The sequence below is a fragment of the Schistocerca cancellata genome, chromosome 10 (assembly GCF_023864275.1).
Source record: "Schistocerca cancellata isolate TAMUIC-IGC-003103 chromosome 10, iqSchCanc2.1, whole genome shotgun sequence".
NCBI lineage: Eukaryota > Metazoa > Arthropoda > Insecta > Orthoptera > Acrididae > Schistocerca > Schistocerca cancellata.
The window spans coordinates 141,696,424-141,710,761 of NC_064635.1; the positions used below are offsets into that span (position 1 = coordinate 141,696,424).

At 43.9% G+C, this 14,338-nt stretch overlaps 1 protein-coding gene across 1 annotated transcript in view; it reads left to right on the top strand.

Annotated features, from left to right (window-relative positions):
- Nucleotides 1-14,338, top strand: part of LOC126106202 (cytochrome P450 4C1-like) — a 61,211-nt gene that overhangs the window by 30,981 nt on the left and 15,892 nt on the right. Inside the window, exon 2 of the mRNA XM_049912436.1 lies at nt 5,183-5,383. Within this exon, the coding sequence (XP_049768393.1) occupies nt 5,183-5,383 (201 nt within the window). The remainder of the gene's footprint in view (nt 1-5,182; nt 5,384-14,338) is intronic.

Consider the following 14,338-nt stretch of genomic DNA (forward strand, 5'->3'; position numbering starts at 1 on the left):
TTTACAGCACTGTATAACCGCTAAGTTTGTTCTATCAGCTACACCAGAACGAGGAAAGAGCAGGAAGAGGAGAAGGAGGAGGAGGAGGAGGAGGAGGAGCAAGGTTCTTCCGTGTGATAGGATTGAGACAACAACAACAAATACCGCTGCAAGATGAAGTCCACTGAGATGTATTGAGAATCACCATACACGTACACTTAAACCAAGATCCAGTCCATAGTATGTCATGGCTAGATGTCGGAGATCGCTGAAACATTCGTACATCCCGCACCTCATGGTGCCGCAGGTCAGGGGATTGTGCAGCATCAGTTACTGCAGTGCACACATAGGTATGCCCGAATGAATCACCCTGAGCCAAAGGCGGTATATAGGGAGGATTGGAGCGGTAGGAATTCGGATGTTATCAATATGTCCAGCGCCAACACTTATCAGAGATCGATATTGAGTAGCTCACTTTTCCAATGAGAATGCGTGCGACACATGCAGTCGCTGAGCCAGCCCAACGCATCCTGAGTATTATTAGTTGGCTATTCAGCTTACCAGCGACCGCCAGAGAACAAAATTAGAAGAATATGTTTGAAGTACTCCTATATCTGCACTTAGCACTCCATTTTCTAGCATCCACAGTTCCACCCACTATCTCCAAATGACTATATTCAAAATTAAATAGCAATAGAGAACTAAAACTAAAAAATGACAGTCGATAAATAAACCCATAGTAACCGGAATACCAACATGAAATGCTATGAACCTATGCACCACCATGTTTGTTTTGTTAAGACAGTACTATGAGATATTTTCATACTCTGGACCCTACTTATACAGCAGTAAACGTTTAAAAAAGTATGTTGTTAATAAAATTGCAAAACAGTTTGTGTTTTTTTAGGTTTGGTAGTTGATGCTTTAGGAACAAATGCACGTGAATGACATCAACACTATCCCAAAACATTGCCATGATTTTTGTCAGCAGAGGGAACTGTGTTGATTTTGTCTTCTTTCGTGAACGCAGGTGGTGCCAGTTCAGTGACTGCAATTCGTTTCTAGCTCATTGTGATGCAGTGAAGTTGCATCATCTGTAATGATCCGTTACAGAAACGCCTCTCCTTTCCCCTCAGACTGCTCCAATAATTCAGATGAAGAGGCTTTTTTGTCTTGTGGTTTCTTGTGAACGAGAACTGCGAATATACAAGAGTCTCAGTCACTGGGCACACTCTTATACTACGCTCACTGACAGCCGTAGTCCCTGTTGTCGAGCTGCCATGCGCCAGTCTGCACGAATAATGGCATCTGCCTGATTCGCCATACCGCACACGTTCTGATAAGATCAAATTTGAAGCACGTAAAGTAACATTCTCCATATACTACGTTGCTGGTGCGTAAATTCGCAGTATTTTTGTTTTGTATGTTGGTATTCCGGTTGCTGTGAGTTCACTTACGGAATGTAATTTTTTATTTGTAGTTCACTCTGTAAGTAGGCCGTTTAGGTTTTCTTATTGGTAACGCCACGTAGCGCTCGGTATGAAAATCACTGGCTGTGCTGTGTGCAGTCTGTGGCTAGTTTGCATTGTTGTCTGCCATTGTAGTGTTGGGCAGCGGCAGCTGGATGTGAACAGCGCGTAGCGTTGCGCAGTTGGAGGTGGGCCGCCAGCAGTGATGGATGTAGGGAGAGAAATGGCGGAGATTTGAAATTTGTAAGACTGGATGCCATATATATTATGACTTTTGATGACTATTAAGGTAAATACATTGTTTGTTCTCTATTAAAATCTTTCATTTGCTAACTATGCCTATCAGTAGTTAGTGCCTTCCGTAGTTTGAATCTTTTATTTAGCTGGCAGTAGTGGCCCTCGCTGTATTGCAGTAGTTCGAGCAATGAAGATTTTTGTGAGGTAAGTGATTTGTGAAAGGTATAGTTTAATGTTAGTCAGGGCCATTATTTTGTAGGGATTTTTGATAGTCAGATTGCGTTGCGCTAAAAATATTGTGTGTCAGTTTAAGCACAGTCATGTATAATGGTTGAAAGGGGACGTTTCAACTTTTGCTGTTTGAATTTACATATTGCCACTTTGTCAGTTAGTGGGGTTGTGAACGCTATAAAATGGAGTCCCAAGTGGAGAAATCGGAACATTTGCCACATATTCTTCTGCTCGAATTCAGTGGAGTGATGACAGAAGCGAAAGCAGCCAGAAAGACGTACACTGCATATGGGGATAATGCAACTGGGCAGAGCACAGCAGGAAAACGGTTTTCTCGTTTTTAGGAGGATCGTTTTGATATTAGTGGCGCTCCACGTTCCGGAACACCTTCAGGGTTTGATGCAGATTGTTTAAACGTATTAGTCCACAATGACCCACTTCCGTGTACTCGGGAACTGGCAGATATGATGAACTGTGATCATTCCACCTTTTTGCAGCATTTGCTTAGAGAGTGGGAGATTCAAAACTCGAGTGTATGGGTACTGCTTGTTTTATGCCAAAATTACACAAAGCAGTGGGTGGACATATGTGCATCTCTGCTCGTCATCTACTGTCTCGCGAACACAACCGACCACTCCTATCCTGTATCGTTACTGGAGACGGGAAGTGGTGTCTTTATGTTTACACAAGGAAGAGACATGAATAACTGAGCCCAAACAAAGCTGCAACCCTCCTATACGAAGACCCGTGTACATCCACAAAAGATGAGTTATGCCACGTTTGTTTGTGTGGCCATCTTCCGCAGCAAGTATATAAATACTTGTTTTGCAGATGAAACTGCATTTTCCTGCTGTTATTTATTTTATTTAATCCATACGCGTTTCGCCTTCTACTGTTTTAAGGCATCATCATTGGGATGTATAATGATACCGTTTTGTTAGTTCTAGATCATCAAACAGTTCACTTCGCGATTTTTTGTAAAAAAATGTAATTACTTACGATTTGCTGATTTGCGTTTCCTCACATCTGGCCTGGAGGTCGCACTACCACTTTTATGACTGTTCTGTATTCACCTCCTCGTGTTTTCGCCATCCACACACTGTTGAGCATGTTTGTCGCTCTTTTTTGTGGTGGACTATCGTTCTTCTGTCGCTCGATACAACTATTTCGTCGTACACTTCTTTTCACAGCGTAAATATTGCGACTCCATTACGTGTTTCATCGTCTTTGGTATGTTTACCTATGTGTCGCCAACCTAACGAAGTATATGTTCGTTACTAACTTCTGTTTATGCTGTTTATACCGTCTGTGTGCGTATGAGTGAGAGAGAGAGAGAGGGGGGATAGAACCCTTTTTTTGTGGGGGGGGGGGGAGTGGTGGCGGTTGTGCTAGCTGTTTGCGAGTGGCTGAAACTTTGGTGACAGCTGTTTTGACTTTCCGTTTCAATATTCTGGGGAGGGGTCATGGATGAGTTAGTGTAAAGATGTTGGGATCTATTATTATTACATTGAACACTGTTTTTATATTTATCCTTTTTGCGAACATTATTCTATTATTTTATCTATTAGTGTAATTAATGAATTTTTTGGCATGTGTACTTGGACATTCAACAGGACTTTTCCCTCTTCTTTGGTTTTATGTGTGTGGTAATTTTCTTGCATGGTCAGAGGGTGCTTTTTATTGTTGATTCTAATTATTTTCATATCACCTTCTCTAGTGGTTAGCTTGTGGTCATTTTCTCTTAGGTGTTCTGCAAATGTGGAGTGGTTTGTCCCATATTTCCATGCCCTCATGTGTTCCTTGTATCTGACATCAAACGTTCTCCCTGTTTGCCCTATGTATGTGCCTTCACAAGTGTTGCATTGTAACTGGTATATACCTGCTTTCTGGTATATGTCTCTGTTTTTTGTCAGTTTTGGGGTGTATTTTTGTATAGATTTTTCTGTTGTGTATGCTATGTTTATTCCCTGTCTTTTGAAAATGTTGGTCATTTTATAGGTGAGTTTGTGTTTGTACGTCATTGTGAGTTTTGGTAGAACAGCGACGGTGTGGTGTAGTGTGAGTTACTCCCCCCGAGGTGTAACCATCGCTGATGACGTGTATTGTCAACGACTGAGACGTCTTGCAGGCGCAATCCAAGAACAACGACCAGGAAGACTGCGTGAAGTGACGCCTCGCCCCCCCCCCCCCCTCCCCCAAATCCGTCACCCACTGTGCTGAACTGACATTGCAGATATGTAAAGCACAGTGAAAAAAAACTGTATGATTATTTATTGAATAACACTCGTACAACAGCACTTCCAAACTCGTAGCTAACAAATAAACCTTGAACATGTGATTCTTCGCGATTATTCAGTGTCTCCCGTCCCGGCGTATTTGTTGGTCTAACGCTCCACGGGTGTACACTGTTGGAGATCCTTGCCGAGAACGCCACAGGCACACTGGCATAATGTATCCCAACTAGTCAGTGTTCGCAGAGCTCTGCTCGTCCGAGAATCATGCGGTGGAGTACGAACATAGCAGCATCTTGGCACAGGCGTCCAAGTACTAGGACAGAGGCCATAGAAATTCGGACGAGGGACGATCTCGTGAACCGAGATTGTGCCTATATTTTTAGGAAGACTTGGGAACCAACACTGAGTTTAATTAAGAAGACTTTCGGCAAACAAAACGATCTGGTGACCAGGGTACTTACATCAACGCTGCGACCACCGCCAACGTTAGCGCCTCCGCGACGAGCGGCTGCGGGCTCGGACCGCGGACGGAGCAGCCGGGCCCGCATCTCGTGGTCGTGCGGTAGCGTTCTCGCTTCCCACGCCCGGGTTCCCGGGTTCGATTCCCGGCGGGGTCATGGATTTTCTCTGCCTCGTGATGGTTGGGTGTTGTGTGCTGTCCTTAGGTTAGTTAGGTTTGAGTGGTTCTAAGTTCTAGGGGACTGATGACCATAGATGTTAAGTCCAATAGTGCTCAGAGCCATTTGAACCATTTTTTTGGAGCAGCCCGCGGCGGCAGGGGATACTGGTCGGCAGCCCGCCCTCAGGAGCTCAGGTCGCCAACGCACCTGACGACGGCGAGGTGTCCGAGCGCCGACGATCTGTGCCCGTACAACACTATGAACTGGCAGTATACCCGTTCCTCTGTTCCTGTGTGTGGGTAGTTTTAGGGTAATAGTGTGTTCTGGATTTCCCACATTCTCCAACATTTTTTGATGTGGACCTATAGAATAAACGGAACATACAAGCTAATCTAATTGACATGCCTTACAGGTTATGAATCTGCTGGTAGCCGGCACAGAGACAGTGTCCGTGACCGTCAGCTATGCACTGACACTGTTGGCCCTCCATCCTGAGTGGCAGGATGCAGCCCACCAGGAGCTGAAGGACGTCTTCGGCGAGGGTGACGACTACCTGCGGGCCCCCAGCCTTGCAGACCTAGGCAGACTCAGGGTGCTGGAGAGCATCATCAAGGTGAGCCACTGTCTACTGGCTGCCCTTCTGTTTGTAAGGCATGCTACTTTTCTATATGTCGACCAACATAATAGGACCTCATATTCTGTACATGTATGTATGTATGTATGTACGTTAACCGGGAACGATGGAAAGTCTCCGTCCCCGCCGCAGCCGCAGTGGTCCACAACCCGACGACTACCGCAGTCCACTTCACCCCTCCGCCGCCCCACACCGAACCCAGGGTTACTGTGCGGTTCGGCCCCCAGTGGATCCCCCAGGGAACGTCTCACACTAGACGAGTGTAACCCCTATGTTTGCGTACGTGGATGGTTGGTTGGTTGTTTGGGGAAGGGGACCAGACAGCGTGGTCATCGGTCTCATCGGATTAGGGAAGGATGGGGAAGGAAGTCGGCCGTGCCCTTTCAGAGGAACCATCCCGGCATTTGCCTGGAGTGATTTAGGGAAATCACGGAAAACCTAAATCAGGATGGCCGGACGCGGGATTGAACCGTCGTCCTCCCGAATGCGAGTCCAGTGTTGCGTACGTGGAGAACTTGTTTGTGCAGCGATCGCCGACATAGTGTAACTGAGGTGGAGTAAGCGGAACCAGCCCGCATTCGCCGAAGCAGATGGAAAACCGCCTAAAAACCATCCACAGACTGGCCGGTTCACCGGACCTCGACACAAATCCGCTGGGCGGATTCGTGCCGGGGGCCAGGCGCTCCTTCCCGCCCGGGATGCCATGCGTTAGACTGCACGGCCAATCAGGCGGGCTATTCTGTACATACTGGCGGTTGGAAAACCAGCCAGTACACTTTAGAAATAATGTGTGTTTCAGTCTACAACAGCAATTTTTTATTTTGACAACTGGCTACCAGTTTCCATAAAATGTGTCATCTTTGGACCATCCCCTGGCATAGTCAGAGCGCTCGCTTCCAAAGTAGAGGCGTCAAATACTGCTATACACTAACGTGACACTCGGACACATACACGTGGCGGTAGTATCACGTACATATGACGAAAATTAACGGGCTTTGAACACAGAATGGTAGTTGGAGTTAGATACACTGAACATTCCATTTCGGTATACGTTAGGGAATTCATTAATCCGAGATTCATCGTGTAAAGAGTGTCCAGAGAATACCAAATTTCAGGCATTACCTCTAATCTTTGATAAAAAAAGGGCCCAACAGCCTTCACTTAACGACCGACAGCAGCGACGTTTGCATAGAGTCGTCAGTGCTAACAGACAAGTAACGCAGTTCGAAATAACCGCAAAAATCTATGTGGGACGTACGATGAATGTATCCTCTGCGACAGAATGGCGAAACGTGGCGCTAATGGGCTGTGACAGCAGACGACCGACGCAAGTCCCTTTACTGATAGCGTGTCATTGCCTGCAGTGCCCGCCTGGGCTCATATTATTATCAGTTGGACGCAAGACTACAGGAAAACAGTGGCCTTGTTTGATGAGTCCCGAATTCAATGCCAGCGACGGTGGTGCCCAGCAGTACTGTGACTATAGCGCCGACTAGTGGCGAAAACTTGATCTGTGGCCTGGAGTCCCCATAAATATAGTACTCCTCGTGTTGCAGTTTTCAGTTCATCGAACTACAAGATTGGCTTCGGATCTCAATTACTTTTCTGTGCAAATAAAAGTTATCGTAACTAAAATTTTTTGTGTAAAGACTATGATTCATTCCACTTTAATAAAATATATCTTTTCTGTTAAAAGTCCTTAAAATGTTGCCTAGAAATAACGTCAATTGTCACTCTAGATTTCGGTGCATTGTTATATATTACTAGTATACTTTAACGTGTGAGCATTACAGAACCGCTACTGTTTGCAGCACATATAAACGATTTTTGTAGATAGTATTGCAAGCCCCATGACGCTGTGGATGATGGTGCTCTAGATAGAGAAGTCGCTATGCTAGAAAACTGTAGGGGACAGCAAGAAGATCGACACTATCAAAAGACATGAGATTCCCCGCACAGGACCAGTGCACCTTGCCATTCGTGGGGAGACTATCGTGCCTTAGCGATAGAGATAGCCATGGGGTAGGTGTAACTACAATGGAGGCGAATCTGTTGAGAGGCCAGACAAAGGTGTGGTTCCTGAAGCGGGGCAGCAGCCTTTTCAGTAGTTGCGGGGGCAACTGGGTGACTGATATGGCCTTGAAACATAGCCAAAACGGCTTTGCTGTGCTGGTACTGGGAACGCCTGAAAGCAACCGGGAACTACAGTGGAGGGCAGCTTTACTGCATGGTTCAATGATGATGGCGTTCTCTTCGGTAAAATATTCCAGAGGTAAAATTGTCCCCTACTTGGATCTCTGGGTGGGGACTACTCAGGAGGACACTGTAATCAGAAGAAAGAAAATGGATAGGTTAAAGTCAGATATAGCGGTAATTATTGAAATTTGGAGACAGCAGAACAAGACTTCTGATGAGGTGAATGTAGGGTTATAAATACAAAGACAAATAAGAGTAATGCAGAAGTAGGTTTAATCATAAAAAAACAGGAGCGCTGATAAGCTACTACGAACAGCATAGTGAACGCATTATTGTAGCCAAGATAGACACGAGGCCCACACTTACCATAGTAGTATAAGTTTATATGCCAACTAATTCCGCAGCTGATGAAGAGATTGAAGAAATGTATGATGTGATAAAATAAATTATTCAGATAGTTAAGGGAGACGAAAATTTAATAATCGGGGCGGGGGGGGGGGAGACTGGAATTAGATAGCAGGAAAAGGAATAGAAGGATAAGTAGTCGGTGAATATGGACTGTGGGGTAAGGAGTGAAAGAGGAAGCCGCCTGGTAGAATTTTGCACAGAGCATAACTTAATCATAGTTAATACTTGGTTTAAGAGTCATGAAAGAAAGTTGTATACGTGGAAAAGGCCTGGAGACACTAGAAGGATTCAGATAGATTATATAATGGTAAGAGAGATTTAGGAACCAGGTTTTAAATTGTAAGACATTTCCAGGTCCAGATGTCGACTCCGAGCACAATTTATTGGTTATGAACTGTTGATTAAAACTGAAGAAACTGCAAGATGGTACGAATTTAAGGAGATGGGAGCTGATGAAAGAACCGGAGGATGTAGAGAGTTTCAGAGAGTGCATTAGGGAACGACTGACAAGAACGGGGGAAAGAAATACAGTAGACGAATGATGGGTAGCTTTGAGATATGAAACAGTGAAGGTAGCAGAGGATCAAGTAGATAAAAAACGAGGGGTAGAAGAAATTGTTGGGTGCAAGAAGACATATTGAATTTAACTGATGAAAGGAGAAAATATAAAAACGCACTAAACGAAGCAGATGAAAAGGTATAGAAACGTCTCAAAATGAGATCGAAAGGAAGTGTAAAGTGGCTAAGCAGGGATGGCTGGAAGGCAAATGTAAGGATGTAGAAGCATATTTTACTAGGGTTAAGATGGATACTGCCTACAGAAAAACTGAAAACACTTTTGGAGAAAAGAAACCACCTGTATGAATATCAAGAGCTCAGATGGAAAACCAGTCCTAAGCTAAGAAGGGAAAGTAGAAAAGCGGAAGGAGTATATAGAGCGTTATACAAAGGAGATGTACTTGAGGACAATATTGTGGAAATGGAAGAGGACATAGATGAAAATGAAATGGTTGATACAATACGGTGTGAAGAATTTGACAGCCCACTGAAAGATCTAAGTCGAAATTAGGCCCCGGGAGTCGAAAACATTCCTTTAGAACTACTGATAGCCTTGGGACAAAACTCTTCCATCTGGTGAGCAAGATGAATGAGACAGGCGATATGTCCTAAGACTTTAAGAAGAATATAATAACTCCAATCCCAAAGAAAGCAAATGTTGACAGGTGTGAAAATTACCGAACTATCAGTTTAATAAGTCACAGTTGCAAAAAATTAATACGAATTCTTCAGGAACGAATGGAAAAATTGTTAGAAGCCGACCTTGGGGAAGATCAGTTTGGATTCCGTAGAAATGTTGGAACACGTGAGGCAGTACTGACACTACGGCTTTTAAAACATAGGTCAAGGAAAGGCAAATCTAAGTTTCTAGCTCCTATAGACTTTGAGAAAGATTTTGACAATGTTGACTGGGACACTCTCTTTGAAATTCCTAGGTGGCAGGAGCAAAGGAGCAAAAGGGTATCCAAAATTTGTACAGAAACGAGATGGCAGTTATAAGAATCGAGGGGCACGAAAGGGAAGCAGTGGTTCAGGAGGGAGTGAGAAAGGGTTGTAGCCTATCTATTATGTTATTCAATCTGTACATTGAGCAAGCAGCAAGGGAAACAAAAGTATTTGTATGTAGTGTAGCCATGTATGGAAGTGAAACACGTACGACAAATAATTTAGAAAAGACGAGAATAGGAATTTCGAAATGCGGTGCTACAGAAATATGGTCAAGGTTACATGGCTAGATCAGGTAACTAATGAGATGGGACTGAATACAAGTGAGGAGAAAAGAATTTTGTGGCACAACTTGACTAGAAGAAGAGATCTGTTGGTACGACACATTCTGAAGCATCAAGGGATCACTAGTTTAGTATTGGAGGGAAGCGTGGAGGGTAAAAATCGTAGAGGGAGACAAAGAGAGTAACAGACTGAATCGAGTCAGAAGGCTGTAGGTTGCAGTAGTTACACAGAGATGGAGAGGCCTGCACAGGATTGAGTAGGATGGTGAGCTGCATTAAACCAGGCCCTGGAATGAAGACCACAACAGCAACGCATGTGGGTCAGAAGGCGGTAGATACTACAGCCTAGGCAGTGCCATGTACTACCACTTCCCGAAAGTGTGCGATACTGTTCGGCACCATTGTTTCATAAACAAAATACGATTGTACGAAATATCAGGTACTCTTTGTCGTGATCTGAAAAGTTCCTAGCAAACAGAACACAGTGAAATGAAATGAGCGTACGGCATTGTGGGCAGGGAGTCACCCAGTCGTGGAAGTTCGGCCACCGAGGACAGGTACTTGCATTTGACGACACATTGGGTGACTTACGCGTCGCAGGTGGGGATGAAATGATGATGAGGACAACACAACACCTAGTCCCTGAGCGGAGAAAATCTCCTGCCCAACCCGGGAATCGGCATGGCATTCCACCGTGTTGACCACGAAGCTAACGGGGGCCGACAGGGAACACAGTGTATTATTCGTAACCGAGAGAAATCTAGAGACACGAAAGACTTCAGGCTTACGACAAGAGAGCATTATCGAACCGGTGTACAGAATGCGCTTAATCTTCATCAGCGACATCACTGAATCCAGATATAGTAACTTTTGCTTGTTGGAACAACTCACAACCTCACAGAACTAGCCTGAACATGTTTAGTTGACATCATGATTAGAGTTGCTGACATCTGCATATGTACACTGATGCAATCTTCCAGTATGTCATATTTCGAAAAGTTGAGATACGTGCATATGCAAGATATTGACAGTCACCTTGTCGGCTGACCATCATTGCCCTATCTAATACTATCTAGGGTAATAGTGGCAGTCACTTCGTCAAATGGTCATCATTGCCCCCTCACAATAAAATTTGGGGGAGTTGCAATCACTTAGAATTTTGCTGCACTGTGACAATGTGACTTGTTGGAAACAGAAATAGTTAGAGCTATTTGGAACATTTAGAAACTTATCTGGGGTAATGGTAGTGAGCCTTTAGAATACTATGTCAGTTCAGAATGCTTATTCGTCTGTGTTAACTATCACTGCCTTTCCTGCTTAGCATCATCAGCATCAGGTGTCGAACGTCAGCATCAGGTGTCGAACGTTTTGTAGTGGAGGATAAAATTAATACTCTAGCATGGAAGCACTATAATGTTGGGTGGCTTTGAGGGCATATCAACTTTCTTTTCTTACTTATATGAAAGTGTTAACTATGCTATTGCATGTAGTTTCCAATTTGTAACACCAAAAGATGACATACAATCTGAACCAAAAAAGAGGAAATCACTACCATAGAATGGGGTCACTGACTGACTTGTAAATGTCTATGCATAATACATTCCGTGAAAAGTAAAGGTTGAGAATGAGGCTTTCGTTAAATGTGTATTTTCTTTTGTGTATTCCTGAATTTTGTGTTTAGTATGTTATTAAATCTATTGTCGCTATGTACTGTGTGTTATACTCCAACCTGGTGAACGGTAATATTCTTAGGGTGCTTTATAGTTAATGTGATTTGGGTCTGTACCTAATGATGAGGTGAAATGAAATGGTGATGTGCCTGTTTTGTTGTAGTTTCATTTTTTTTTTTAATGATAGATGTGATGGATGGCGTGTTTTTGTCTTGGTCTATGTGTACATTGAGAATGAACCAGGGTTCATCTCTAATGATTGCAAGCGCTTTGTTTTGAAGCACTTGTAGCTTGTGCAGATATCAGCAGCTGTGTCCAAGACCTCACAGCAATACAGTTTAGTTCGAAGTATTATGGTCTTCTACATCTACATCTACATTTATACTCCGCAAGCCACCCAACGGTGTGTGGCGGAGGGCACTTTACGTGCCACTGTCATTACCTCCCTTTCCTGTTCCAGTCGCGTATGGTTCGCGGGAAGAACGACTGTCTGAAAGCCTCTGTGCGCGCTCTAATCTCTCTAATTTTACATTCGTGATCTCCTCGGGAGGTGTAAGTAGGGGGAAGCAATATATTCGATACCTCATCCAGAAACGCACCCTCTCGAAACCTGGCGAGCAAGCTACACCACGATGCAGAGCGCCTCTCTTGCAGAGTCTGCCACTTGAGTTTGTTAAACATCTCCGTAACGCTATCACGGTTACCAAATAACCCTGTGACGAAACACGCCGCTCTTCTTTGGATCTTCTCTATCTCCTCCGTCAACCCGATCTGGTACGGATCCCACACTGATGAGCAATACTCAAGTATAGGTCGAACGAGTGTTTTGTAAGCCACCTCCTTTGTTGATGGACTACATTTTCTAAGGACTCTCCCAATGAATCTCAACCTGGTACCCGCCTTACCAACAATTAATTTTATATGATCATTCCACTTCAAATCGTTCCGCACGCATACTCCCAGATATTTTACAGAAGTAACTGCTACCAGTGTTTGTTCCGCTATCATATAATCATACAATAAAGGATCCTTCTTTCTATGTATTCGCTATACATTACATTTGTCTATGTTAAGGGTCAGTTGCCACTCCCTGCACCAAGTGCCTATCCGCTGCAGATCTTCCTGCATTTCGCTACAATTTTCTAATGCTGCAACTTCTCTGTATACTACAGCATCATCCGCGAAAAGCCGCATGGAACTTCCGACACTATCTACTAGGTCATTTATATATATTGTGAAAAGCAATGGTCCCATAACACTCCCCTGTGGCACGCCAGAGGTTACTTTAATGTCTGTAGACGTCTCTCAGTTGATAACAACATGCTGTGTTCTGTTTGCTAAAAACTCTTCAATCCAGCCACACAGCTGGTCTGATATTCCGTAGGCTCTTACTTTGTTTATCAGGCGACAGTGCGGAACTGTATCGAACGCCTTCCGGAAGTCAAGAAAAATAGCATCTACCTTGGAGCCTGTATCTAATATTTTCTGGGTCTCATGAACAAATAAAGCGAGTTGGGTCTCACACGATCGCTGTTTCCGGAATCCATGTTGATTCCTACATAGTAGATTCTGAGTTTCCAAAAACGACATGATACTTGAGCAAAACACATGTTCTAAAATTCTACAACAGGTCGACGTCAGAGATATAGGTCTATAGTTTTCCGCATCTGCTCGACGACCTTTCTTGAAGACTGGGACTACCTGTGCTCTTTTCCAATCATTTGGAACCTTCTGTTCCTCTAGAGACTTGCGGTACACGGCTGTTAGAAGGGTGGCAAGTTCTTTCGCGTACTCTGTGTAGAATCGAATTGGTATCCCGTCAGGTCCAGTGGACTTTCCTCTGTTGAGTGATTCCAGTTGCTTTTCTATTCCTTGGACACTTATTTCCATGTCAGCCATTTTTTCGTTGGTGCGAGGATTTAGAGAAGGAACTGCAGTGCGGTCTTCCCCTGTGAAACAGCTTTGGAAAAAGGTGTTTAGTATTTCAGCTTTACGCTTGTCATCCTCTGTTTCAATGCCATCATAATCCCGGAGTGTCTGGACATGATGTTTCGAGCCACTTACTGATTTAACGTAAGACCAGAACTTCCTAGGATTTTCTGTCAAGTCGGTACCTAGTATTTTACTTTCGAATTCACTGAACGCTTCACGCATAGCCCTCCTTACGCTAACTTTGACATCGTTTAGCTTCTGTTTGTCTGAGAGGTTTTGGCTGCGTTTAAACTTGGAGTGAAGCTCTCTTTGCTTTCGCAGTAGTTTCCTAACTTTGTTGTTGTACCACGGTGGGTTTTTCCCGTCCATCACAGTTTTACTCGGCACGTACCTGTCTAAAACGCATTTTACGATTGCCTTGAACTTTTTCCATAAACGCTCAACATTGTCAGTGTCGGAACAGAAATTTTCGTTTTGATCTGTTAGGTAGTCTGAAATCTGCCTTCTATTACTCTTGCTAAACAGATAAACCTTCCTCCCTTTTTTTATATTCCTATTAACTTCCATATTCAGGGATGCTGCAACGGCCTTATGATCACTGATTCCCTGTTCTGCACTTACAGAGTCGAAAAGTTCGGGTCTGTTTGTTATCAGTAGGTCCAAGATGTTATCTCCACGAGTCGGTTCTCTGTTTAATTGCTCGAGGTAATTTTCGGATAGTGCACTCAGTATAATGTCACTCGATGCTCTGTCCCTACCACCCGTCCTAAACATCTGAGTGTCCCAGTCTATATCTGGTAAATTGAAATCTCCACCTAAGACCATAACATGCTGAGAAAATTTATGTGAAATGTATTCCAAATTTTCTCTCAGTTGTTCTGCCACTAATGCTGCTGAGTCGGGGGGTCGGTAAAAGGAGCCAATTATTAACCTAGCTCGGT